The sequence below is a fragment of the Acanthopagrus latus genome, chromosome 20, assembly GCF_904848185.1.
Source record: "Acanthopagrus latus isolate v.2019 chromosome 20, fAcaLat1.1, whole genome shotgun sequence".
NCBI classification, from domain to species: domain Eukaryota; kingdom Metazoa; phylum Chordata; class Actinopteri; order Spariformes; family Sparidae; genus Acanthopagrus; species Acanthopagrus latus.
In genome coordinates, this window is record NC_051058.1 from 20,629,891 (window position 1) to 20,642,986 (window position 13,096).

A 13,096-nucleotide genomic window follows, 5' to 3' on the forward strand; every position below is an offset into this window, starting at 1 on the left:
ACAGAGAGAAGCCGACTGGAGCACTGCGAGAAAGCGAGAGAGAGAGAGTCACACAGGATTTACATTAGATACACCTCCACGTTCTTATTCAAGGTGAGAGGAGGCTGAGAATCATCCCGACATGCCAACGAATCGTCCTCGAAACAAGATCCCTGAAACAGAGCGGGACTAAATCTCAAACACTCTCTAGAGAAAGAGAAAATAAAAATGAAAATTCGTTTGCAGACGAAAAAGAGAAGAAGCTCTGCAAATACATCAGAGATGATGATGAGGCTTCACATGAGAGTAAATGGAGCTCCAGCTGACGCGCATGCATACTCAAAGCTTTGTAAAAAAAAAAAGAGGTGTGAAGAAAAGTTAAATACAAGATCTAAAACCAGGCAGCAGAGGGCCGATTTGGACCAATTTTAGCCCAGAATTAGGGTTAGTGTTAGCTCATGGCCTCTCAAAGATCTGGCTTTTCTGGAATGTCAGATATTCTGGTTGGCCGTCTCGCAGTTTGAGCGTTTCGACAGTCTGATTTCTCTTGTAGCTGCTCTCGAAAGATCACTTAAAGCCTCTTTCACACCAAAACTGTGGAAGGTGTGTTCATGAGGTTAAACGCTTACTTCAGTTTGATCAGTAAACTGATTCGTCCAGTTTAAGATCGGGCCTGTTACCAAAGCTACTTTTTGTTGGACGATGTTTTGTCCCAGAAATAACTGCAATAAACATCATCATCATTTTAACTCCGTCACTGATATAATTATAATATATTGGCATCATCGTCAGCAACTCCAAACAGAAGCAGCAACTGTCTTTGAGAATCCTCCAACAACTCGGCTAACAAATGGCGACTTTCCAAGTAGAGTAAAGCAGCTAAATCCAGAACACGACCTCTGACAGGAGGGTAACACCAGAGGCCACTACACCTGCTTTCTCACCTTGACACGTTTTCCTTAGTTAAAACTCAGCCGTTAGCTTTTTTTTTAGGAGCCGAGACGAGACGAGAATGAGTTCGGCCTCGGACAAACAACAACAGGATCTAATTAGGCGCTCGGAAGCAACCAGAGTGAATTAATGCTAAACCAACTTTTTCAATTCGACCAGCTTCTCTTTCTCGGTGAACTGTGTGTGACTGTGTGATCCTCCGTCTGTCTGCTGCTCACCTTCAAAATGTCCGCTAGCACCCTGAGAATACAGGAGACAGACTCACATCCTGTCTCTGTCGTGACTCCGTGCTGGACCCGAGCCGCGGATCAACACCTCGCCCACTGAGAGCCGACACGGGGTCCCACACATCTCATGATCCTGTTCCCCCGGTTCTCTCTCTTTTCTTCTGCTGGAATTCCCTCGATCGTAGATTTTCTTACACCGTTTATACCGACTGCTGTTTTCTGCTTGTGCTTTTCTTACCTGGCGTGTGAAGACAAACACCAGCAGCCACATTCACTTTATTATCTTTTACAAATAATGTCCAAGTGTTTAAACTCACATAATGACAAGTATTCAGTCCTGTAATTCCATTTTAATTTCAAAATTCAACTAACCTGTTTGTTTTTGGACTGTGTACAAAGCCAAAGAGCCAGAAGGAAACTCTTAAGTCAACACGTGTAAACCTTGAACCTTGTGGCGACACCGCTGAGCACCTGTCCCGACCCAAAATACTGTAAACTTCCTCCAGCAATCTGCAATAATGTCACTGCAAGAACGGCACAATATGGTCGCTCATGCACCATGAAAGCGCAGACGTGATGTATAATTATGCGTATTATGTCGGCTTTGCATAATCAAGAAATCCAGGAGTGTAAGAGGGCCGTCAACGACCGACACGACGCAAAATATAAAACACTAAAGAGTCAGTAAAGTCACGTTCTCCATTCTGCTGAGACCTCTCTACGATGTAATGACATATGAACACGAAGTATCAGCTTATATAATTTAAGATGCGCAACTTGTTTTTGATAATTATGCAGAAAAAGATGCTAATATCAGTTTCAGTCCTGAAAATCAAGTATTGATTTGACTCTAGTTAAAGCAGCAACGAGAAACTTTTCTTTCTGTTGATTCTGGCGCCCCCTGTGGACGACTGTGGTAATGTCTCCACTGCCTCATCTGGGAAAAGCAACTGATCTGGCTCGCACAAATTCATTTCCAATTGAGGGAAACGCAACTTATCTTCTATACCTTTTTTTTTCTCAGCTGTTTGCAGGATGCACAGCGGAGCGACGACACCGTCTGTCATCAGCGCTCAGCTACATGCGACAGTAACGGCCTGTAAAAGCTGCAAACGGCACATATAAAAAACACGGAGGCGTCTCTTTCAGCCAGATTAATTTAATATACTGTCGTGTCACTGCAGCTAAACACTAATCCGCCCCTAGAAAAGAAAAAAAAAATGAAAACAAAAACAAGCAGCGTGTTCAGTGAAATGTGGATATGCTGATATGCGAGTGTGTGTGTGTGTGTGGGAGTGTGTTAGTAAATGGACTGTCCCAGTTCTGAGTGTCGATCTTCCACTTTACAGCGGAGAGGAGAGCGAGGAGCTGCAGGGAGGCGGAGGAGAGGAGGATGAAAGGCCCAACGAACAACATCCTCATCTTCTCTCTCTCTCTCTCTCCAGTTTCCCCCCTCGTTCTCTGCTCCTCATCAATCGCTCTCCTCCATCTCTGCACGCGTTCTTTCATTTTAATTTGATCCCATCCGCCTCCTCCTCCTCTCGCTCTCTATCTCTTTCCTCGCAGTGTGTTGGGGATGTGTTCCCCCACATCCACATCCAACCCCTCCTCGTCCCCCCCTTATCCTCCAATCACGATGCTTGGCAGGCTCTGCACCAATCCTCTGGCCCAGCAACCCCCTCGACAGCGAACATCACAGCCTGGTGCCGCGAGGGTGGCATCAACCACGCCACCTTTAACAGACGCCATCCTAACCCCTCCATCCTCCTCCTCCTCCTCTCATCTCAGACTTCATCTCGGGCTCTCTGCTCTGTCTTCCCTCCACTCGTCCCTCCTCTGCTCTGCTAATGGATTTATTCCATAATTCATAAACGCTCTCTCCTCCGTTCGGTTTACCCGTTTCCGACTTCGTCATCCCCGACTGAGTGCTGGCAGATTCTCAGCGTTGCTCCACATGAGTTTCCTCCTTTTCCCTTTTTTGAGCGTTACACTAACAAACGACGGCATTCTTCCCGATGACAGAAATAAGTTGCTTCAGCTCGAAAAAAGAAAAAGCAACAAAGGAGAGAGTGACAGAAGACGTCGGCCACGTTTCATGTTGTGACAGCGATTTATGAAGCTGTAATTGAGTCGAGTTGCACATTTTCTTTGAGCTGTTTGTGAGCTTCACTCTACTGTGAAACAAAAATACTCAAAGACGTCTGTTTCGTACAAATAAGAGCTGCTGCCGATCAATATATCTATAATAATGTGCAATGTGACTGTTGTGATTCTTCCTGATTGGTAATTAGTTTTCAAAATCAAAAAAGAAACAATATACATTCAAAAGAAGGCAGCAGGGGGGAAAACACATTAGACACTTTTATTTTTATTCATACATTTTTCTAAAGAAATAAGAGTATTTTTGTGACTTAACTAATAAATTAGCTAATTGGCCTTCTAGCTCAACAATCAAAGGGCCGGAATGAGGTTATTAAAGGGGCACTACGTAGATTTGGAGAAAAATTCAAATTCAAAATCTTAATATTTACAATATTTATGTGGTAATTACAAAATCACTTTTATAGATTATGGTTTTTGCAGCTAACGAGTCACATATTTCTTTCAGGTGGTGGTGGAGACCAAAAACAGAGCAAAAAGGAGGCGAGTCACTGATTATCTTCATCATATCAGCTTTATAAAGACGTGCGACAGTCTGGTGACGTTGTGTTTAATGTCTTTACAACTAAACACTAACTCTTCTCATTTTATATTTCTACACACATGATCTTTTGTGTTTTATCCTGTGTTTGCATTTCACTGCCCCGAGGGTCAAGAGTGATTGATTAACTGACTGACTGAAGAGCGGATTGATGCAAGACTGAGGGAAGCAGAAACAAAAACAAAGAATGATTATTTCCACTATGAATCAATTTGCTGATTACTTTCTCGAGCCAGAGATCGTTCGTGTTTATGAAATATGAAGACGAGCGCTCAGTCTCCCCAGTTCGAGATTTTTGGCATGAAAAATTACTTAAACTGCCTCAAATTAATCTTCTGCGTGTTCATGTATTGATCCACTCGTTATTTTATTTGCTCTGTAAACACTGAAAATGTAACGAGCTTCTTTGAACAGATGGAAGATTGAAGACGGAAGAGAGAAGCTGGAAATATGAATATTTTTAAACTTAAACCAAAAAATGTTTTTATTCTGTCATGCTCTCATGTAGCTTCTTATACATTCATGATTTTAATGTTTATAGTTTTATAGTCTGATTTTTTTTTTTATCATAACCCTTTATTCTTTATATCTATTATTGTCATTATATTATGATAAAATCGTTATTTTTATTTATTTATCTTTAATTATTCCATTTTTCTCATCATATTTGTCTCTTTTTCTTTGTTTTTGTCTTCTTAATAACCCACTTTCATAAAATCACTTATAAAACACTTTGAATTGCATTTTGATAAACAAAGTTTGATCGATTGATTGATAAAAAAAGGAACTGAAATTCACTCAAATGTCAGTTTCCTAAAGTAAATTCTCGGCTATGTTAAACACCTTTTTTCTGGAAAACAGTTCCAATCTTCTACCAAAAGACTAATGTTCTTATACGTTGTGCAACCTTTGACGAATGTAAATCGGCTGCGTATTCAAAACAAAAACAAAACGTAAAGATTGAATATTTTTAAGTGGAGAACAAAGAGATGCAGAGACGCTGGCTGGAGAGCAGGAGGACGAAACGAGGGGCTGGAAATATGAATCTCGGCTTAAATAAGTGTCGGGGGATTAATGCGGTACAATGCCTGGTCACAAGGGAGCTGTGTGTGTGTGTGTGTGTGTGTGTGTGTGTGTGTGTGTGTGTGTGTGTGTGTGTGTGTGTGTGTGTGTGGTAGCCAGATTTCCTCCCCCCCCAGGTCCCAGAAGCAGAAGTGTGGCAGAACAATACAGCCCTCCGCCAGCTGACAGGGATGCAGGGAGGGAGGGAGGGAGAGGGGAAGATAAAGGGAGGTGGGGGAGTGACAGCAGAGGAGAGGAGATGAGAGGAGAGGAGAGGAGAGGAGAGGAGATGAGAGGAGAGGAGAGGAGTCTGCCGATGAACAAAAAAAAAAAGAGAGAGAGAAGCCAGAATCGAGTGCATCCCAAAAATAAACCTCAGAAGAAGCAGCGTTTTTTTTTCCACCCTCCCCTCGATTATTCTCATCTCAAATCATCCCAGTATACGATCTGTGATGGACGTCAGATGTGAGATTATCTGTAGGATGCTTCAGAGGAGCCATCTAATCTTAATCCTCTCAAACAATCCCACAGTATTTCTTCAACAGATTTGGATGAAATTGCTTTTTTTTCCTTACAGTTGAAACAAACAGCTCCCCCCTCCCTCCCTCCGCGGCGTCTTTCCAGGCAGCATCGTTTGGCGCCGCTGCTACAAAACGCAAACAGATTATTTCTTCGTTTCCCCTCCGAGCAGCGACAACACAGGCCGAGGCGTCAGTTTACTCATTTATTGTCTAATGGAGACGATAAATCAGACAGAAGTGGTGCCAGGCTGCAACTCGAGCGACCGCAGATCACCAGTCAGTCTTCATTTGGTGCCTGTTAGCAGATAAAACTGCACAGTGAACGTGAGAACGTGAGTTTATATGGAACAACCTAAATGCAGATGATGTGATTATTCTACAGCCATCAACATTTACTATATCATATAATGTTAAGTTATATTAAAAGTCCTAAAGTACATGTGTGAAGCTGTGCGGTGATGCTTTGAGCTAAATGCTATGCTAACATGCATAAATGCTGAGCAGGTGTATCGTTTATCATCAGTTTATCCTGTTAGCATGCTAACATTCACTAATTAGCACAACTGAGGCTGAACTACAAACTAAGGCTGCAGGTTACAGTGAAAAAAAAACATATTACTGTTATCTTGACAGATATTATGATTGTGATATTATTCATGATCAGTAAGAATAATAATTTTGTGTCACATCTTTCAGCAAAAACTATTCCTCCGGACATAATCTGCGTAATTTAGGTTGAGGTTATGAATAATCCCATTTTTGTTATTGATAAACTCAAAGATTAATCAGGATACACGTCGCGATGTATGCCGAGATAACCTCTTCTCCTTTGATTATATCCGTCATCGTCCTCGTGTCTGAGTGAGTGTTATCTGAGACGGAGGACGGAGCGGAGGTGAAGCGTCTGGACTTCCACCCTCACTGAGAGCACGAGATCCAGACATGATGAAAGGAAACAAGTGGGAGAAGACGAGCGATGCCAACAGTTCTGACTGGGAGAAGCGTTTTCATTACACCCGTTTGGTTGCACACACTGATTCTGTCCAGTTGCCAATTTCAGTCTCTGCTGGAAGACATATATTACTTTCTCCGACTGCCTCGGGAGGTCAGCGCACAGATGGCGCTTCGCACAAATATCAATATTTGTGTTCGAAAATGACTGACTGCTTCAAAAACGTAGAAGATGTTGCATATTAACGACTGATGTGTAGCTTTAGCTTTGCTAAGCCGATCAGACTGTCAGCCAGACAGCTGGACTGAAAACTCAGCAGAGCAATCAGACAGACAGCCTCTAAATGAGCCGATCAGCTGAGAGCGGACGAGTCAGTCATCTTACCAACCAGCCAGTCTGAAAAGTATGATCGACTGGCTCATACGTCGCAGCTTAAAGCATGACTTAGTTCAACATTACATGTTTGTGTGAAGCATGCAGCTAAAAGCTTTAGTGGCAGCTGCACAGTGAATCTGAGTGCTGCTCGTAATGCACGGCTGTTGTTTTCTTCCTGTAAGACCCATAAACACACCGAACGGTGCGCGGTACGGGCCAGCGGATGCTACCGTCCTGGAACGCATCACCGAATCAATTTAAAGTGAAAGGTTCAGCGGAGGGGAACGAGGTTATTACATGCAGCGCTGCATATCGTTGAAAAAAATAAGTGGGTGAACATGACAACAAAATAAAGTCGTTGTGCTAGACATGCTAGCAGATTAGCTCGCTAGTAGTGCTAGCTAGGGGTAACAATAAATCACGTGACCCTCGCCTCGCTGTTTCTGTTCATGTGTGGGAAACAAACAGCTGTAAATAAAATAAAACAAACGTAGATTTATTTTGTTAGCTTTGTATAGAGGCAGGCTGTTTAAGCTAAGCTATGCTAACACGTTCCTGACTCTGACACTGTACTTAGGCTAATGCACAGAAATGAAATTGATATCGATCTTCTTGTGGCACTCTTGGAAGAGAAAGCAAATATGTATCATTACTGAATTGCTGAGGGAGGGTTGAGAGAGGACGAGTGTCTGTTAAATCACCTGAGAGGGGGACAGGAAGCCGAGCCAGGTAGAGACACAACAGGAGCGGCTGTAGGAGAGGGGTGAGGTAAGGAGAGGCCAGGAAAAATAAAAGAAAGCTAATTGAGGTGATGCGATCCGAGGAGGGAGAGGATATTTTTTGCCCAGCGGTGCCAAGAATTGGCCGAGGGCAGACGGTGTTATGGATTTACCTTGAGCGAGCCCGGGACAGCTGATACCCTCCTTACAACGCTACGCTACAAGCACAGAGAAACTGCTGATGCCACCTGACACACATAATACAGCAGCAACACGTTTCCCCTCACCTGTTGGTGCCTTGTAGGGAAACCGCCAAGTCTGAGATCACAGAAAGGCTCACGTTTCTGCGCAGTCAAGGTCAAACCTCCCTCCTCCATTTCTGATCGCATTCAGGCCTCAGCGGCAGAATCCAGAGAGAGTTCTGCCTCAAAAATCCTGTCAGTGTTTGATGGAAGCTCGTCATAATGCAGGAGATCGATCACACGTCTAACACGAGGGAGAGGATCAATAATGTTCTGTTATTCTCTTCCAAGTCAAAACTCGTTCAAAAATGTGCATGTAATGCAATTTACAATACTGCTGCAAACCAGAACGAGATCTATTATAAATGTAACGTTGTTTTTCTTGGCTGATCGGTGAAGAAACGTGAATGTGGCACCGAGCCATTTAAACCAAAGTTAGAAAACATTATAATTAAAGCCATAAACAGATCAAATTTTCCTGACAAGGACCTCATTTAGTCTTTTAAAGGATGTCGTTCATCTCCCAGTAACTAACTTTACTGTCATTATAATAGACCAATAACAACTACATGGTTAAACGAAACCAACATCAACAGTATCGTTTAGCGTTAAATGTGAATTTGAACGGAATTTCCATAAAATCTGCTAAAGAAAATGTGAATTAAAGGTCCAGTGTGCAGGAATTAAGTAGATTTCGGCTCAAAAAAGATAGAACATAATATTCATGATTATGATTTCATCATCTGAAACTAAAAATTGGGTTTTTATTTCCTCAACATGAAACTTTTATATATAAAGAAGGAGCGGAGGACTCCATGTTTCTACAGTAGCCCAGAAAGGACAAACCAAACTGGATCTGCAGATTGTTTTATGTGATTTTCCTCATCTTTAGTGGCCTCTGCAGGGGAGGGTGAGGGCTGCTTACCACATTTTTAGCATTTACACTGTGAAAATGTGTATTAAAGAGGACATATGATGCTTTTTGGGTTTTTGTCTTAATTGTGTTATGAAGCATTTTTGTGCATATAAAAGTTCTGCAAAATTAAAAAGTCCAGGCCAAAGAGAGTAACTGTCTCCTATAGAAAACACTCCTGCGCTGCCTGAAACATCTGGTTTGTGCGTCACTATGTAACAGGCGTTATATAAATATATATATTTATATTCGTATTCTAAACTATAAATCCTTCAGTCAGTCAGCAGACATACAGCTACTACTGCTGCAGGCGTTATTTTAGATCACACTACCTTGCTCGGCATGACCCGCCCTACTCACCGAAGATCAAACAGAGGCGAGATGTCTCACTCTGTGCAAGACACAGTGTGAGAAGTGACGCTGCAGCAGTGCACCATTTGAGAAAAATGATGTGTTTTTTTTGAAAATTAATCTATGATCATATGACCTTTTTAAATCAGGCGGGTAGAAACGTACTTTATAACAACGTTTACTAACTCCCCACTGCGACCGCTGAAGGGCACATCTGTCGTTTGTTGGCATTTTCCAAAACCACAGGACATTTCTTGGGAGGACACTGTGTGATTTTTAAAGATGCCCCTCCGGAGAGCGTTCGTCTCTCTTTCTCTCTGGACTCTCGTCTTTGTGGTAAAACTACCCAACACAACGACCTGAGAGGCGACTTCCTGGATCCGCAGGAAGTCGCCTCTCAATCCAGCTTGACCTTGATGCTAATGAGGTCAGCGGTATCGACTGGTTGTGACAGGTGGCTGACCTCGGGCTAATGACGGCCTCGGGCCAGTCAGCAAACACACGCACGCCCAAATGTCAGCATGTACACACTCGAGCCAAACAACAAATGATTTCAAGCACCGAGCCAATCATAATCTCACACACACACACGCACACACACATGCACACACTCGGGTCAACAAAGTTATCCAAACACTTCTTCGGCTGAACTGCTCTGTCAAAAGCTGCCACTGAAGTGAGAATGACTATTGATCACAAGTCAGACCTATCGATCGCCCGAATCAAGTCTTAACTTTGTCCTTGCACAATGTCGCATGCACACACACACACACACACACACACACACACAGACACACACGCACCAAAACAACCCACACCTAACCGCAGGGTGTGACTGCTGACGCTCCTGGCTTCAGAACAGATTCCTCCCTGAATTCACACCAACACATCACACACACACATTGTTTTCAGATCAGGGAGATGAAACAGAGGAAAGAATTTTTTTTTTTTTTTGGAGAAGAAAGTGAAAACATGGAGACGGAGCGGGGTGACTGAGTGCAAGTCACACACACACACACACACACACACACACACACACAACTTGATCGTGAGAGAGACATTTTGGATATGAAAGTACATTTGATCCTATTTTTAGCTTTTTTTCTGAACAGCTAAAGAGTCATTACAACTCATTTCATGTCCGTGAGAAATATTTCATAACTCAGCAGTCATCATCTCCATCTTTTTCTCACACACACACACACACTGACACACACTCGTCATATTGTTGGCAACACGCAGCCTAAAATCCGTCCTCTCTGTCTGATTCCTGTTATCTTTTCTTTTCTTCCCTGTCCGTGCTCTCGGCTCATCCATCTCCCTCCGTCTCTCTCGCCCTCCACCCCCCCCCAGTATTCCCAGTGGGACCACCCGGCACTATTATCGCACTGTGTGTGTGTGTGTGTGTGTGTGTGTGTGTGTGTGTGAGGAGGCTGCATCATGACAAAAGAGAACCTCCTAGACTCCACCAGACCGACACGTCTCAAGCCTCCCTCCCCTGTGTCAGCTCCCTTTCCTCCATCACCATCACCATCACTTTCCCTCCTCCTCCTCCTCCTCCTCCTCCTCTTTCTCTACCTTTTTCTTCTCTACGCGCGCACGCCTCCTCGCCACCTTCTTCTTCTCCTTCTCGTCTTCCGCAGCGTTGAGGTTCTCATCCGCCTTCTTCTTCAGCTGCGAGGCGGCATGCGCCATGCTGCTCCAGCCCAATTAAATCCTCACAGGTGGGGAAACGGGAGAAGGATGGAGGGATGGGTGGAGGAGTAGAGCGTGGACCCAAAGTCTGCTCTGCAGCCTCTTTTCTTCTCAGCTCCTAATTATCTTTTTGTTCCTCGGCTGAGTGTTTTTTTTCTGTCAGAGAAGGAGCCCTGACAGGTGTGTGAGAGGGGAAGGGTTTTCCTCTCCTCGTTGTCAAGATTTCCTTCTTTTTCTTTTGTTCCTTATCTCCCTCAGCAGTTATCCACACCGGTCCAGTTCGGGGCAGGACGGAGACTGTTCATACTCCTCTGTGGTTAACCTCCTCCCGCCGCTGTAGGCAGCTGCTTCCACTGCCCAGTGCTCAAAGTGCAAAACAATTAGAGAAAAATACAAAAACACTTCATGTATCTGGTCCACAGCCTGATGAAATGTCCTCTTGATTAAGAATAATGTATAAAAACACTTCGGGTCCAGGTTTGTTCGTAGGGCTCCGGGTTGGAGGTCCGAGCTCCAGCCTCTAGCCCAGCAGAGTGCTCTGTCTCCTGGGTACATTAACTGGTCCGGCTGCCTGCTTGACTGGTTCCCAGAGCTGCTTGCCGCCTGCACCTGAGCTCTGAGCCATCCTCTGTGTATACACACACACAAACACACACACTCTCACGCTCAGCCCGCGACGTCTCGCCGGGACATATGAACAGGATGGAAATGACAGAGGAAAGGAGGTTGAGATAGGAGGAGGAGGAGGAGGAGGAGGAGGAGGAGGAGGGAGGGGTGAGGAAGGAGGGGGCAGAGAGGGAGGTAGAGAGAGCAGCTGGGACAGCAGGAAAAAAAAATAGGAGGGAGAAGGGATGGATGAATACCTCTGCTTAGTACCAGCTGGCTATGGCTGAGAGAGATAAAGAGAGAGAAGGTGGGGGATGATGCTTCACACAGGGTGCGTACAGGACACGCTCACGCTGGGAGTCCAGCAGAGCTCAGTGTGCAGGAAGTGTGCAGCCATGACGCTCCTGTTATGAAACTTCTTCAACGCAGCCTCTTCGCCGAGCCGATACCTCCCGCTCTGCCTCCGGACCGGAAAACAGGAGCTGACGACGAGCGGAATTCAGATTTCTGACGTGAAATTCACAAAAGAAGCCACGACGTCTGAATCACGTACAGTCAGGCTGAGACAATGATTAAGACGACTGACCAAGTGATCAACAAATCAATCACCGCAGGTACAGAAGTGCAAATAATGGCGTGATATTTGGCATTCTGCAGTATCCCTGCACACTTTACCCAATCAGGACGGAGAACTCCATGAAGAGGCGGTCCAGTCTGATCGTGAACCTGCAGAGATCCGTCTGTTCTGCTAAACAACACCAGAAATGGCAGAACTACCAATTCTAGAGTTTTGGTGGTGACTTATACGACCAAACAGACAAAGAGAGCTGCCTCGACACAGAGACAGGAGTCGTGTCATTATGTTAATGTAGAAAACAGACTGGAAGTTTACAGCAGCTTTAACAAAAACAGAACAAGAAACAAAATGAACTGATGTTAATAATCAGGAAAAAAAGGTTGATTGTGTCATGGAGATAAATGCAATGATTCCAACACATCCTGATACATAAACAACAGAGCAGGATGATTGCTGGTGATTCCTAAAACAACACGACCGTTGCGTACCAGCAACAGTCGTACCAGAACTTCATCACACACTTGCAGGCAGGAAATCATCGTGGCTCTGGGTTTGAAAGTCCTGTGCTTGTCAAACCCGACTAGCTCCATAAACAGACTTTGGCGCTCTTTATACTATTTTACTTCACTCCCTCCTTTGCAGGTGTAATAATAACTACGACCACTGGAGGTCACCGCCCAACAGAACATTTACAAATGGGTCACAGTAAAATGTTTTCACAGTCGACCTAAATGAATGTTTTTTTCTGATGAGGACGGACTCGATTCATTCAGACGATCCAGCTCCAAATAAGCATTTACCAGCAATTTAACAGCTATTAGCATTTTTAGCCATGCTAGCATCTCAACATGTCGACAAACATGGGATTTATTACGATAATCCTCGCTGGCGTAAGTGACCTGGAAAAGAAACACTTTCACTTGACTTTTAGAGATAAACAGAAGAGGTTCACACAGGCTGCTGTGCAATAACAGATCAATTATTGAGAATCTAATGTTTTATTCATAATAAACTGAGATACACAGATACAAGAGAGTCGTACCTTAAAGGTATCGGAGCAATTAGCTACATTCAAGGCATCTGCATCCATCAGCTTTGATCTAATGAGAAGAAAGACGTGCAGATTTTTGCCTCAGGCGACAACAATGATTACATTTCTCGACTTGAACAAAACACAAGCTCAAGAACTAAAACCTGACAACACGCTCAGGCCTGTGATGTCGTC

At 44.0% G+C, this 13,096-nt stretch overlaps 1 protein-coding gene across 41 annotated transcripts in view; it reads right to left on the reverse strand.

Moving 5' to 3' along the window:
* ank3b (ankyrin 3b) overlaps nucleotides 1-13,096 on the reverse strand; it is a 125,630-nt gene that overhangs the window by 87,679 nt on the left and 24,855 nt on the right. For 11 of the 41 annotated variants that reach the window (XM_037080250.1, XM_037080242.1, XM_037080232.1 and 8 more), the window contains exon 1: nucleotides 10,572-11,313. The exons of 1 other annotated variant lie outside the window; for it this stretch is intronic. In XM_037080250.1, coding sequence (XP_036936145.1) covers nucleotides 10,572-10,688 — 117 coding nt within the window. In that variant the 5' untranslated portion in view covers nucleotides 10,689-11,313. Of the gene's footprint in view, nucleotides 1-10,571; nucleotides 11,325-13,096 lie in introns of those variants that run through there. 29 more of the 41 variants (XM_037080246.1, XM_037080241.1, XM_037080233.1 and 26 more) reach the window with 15 other exon arrangements.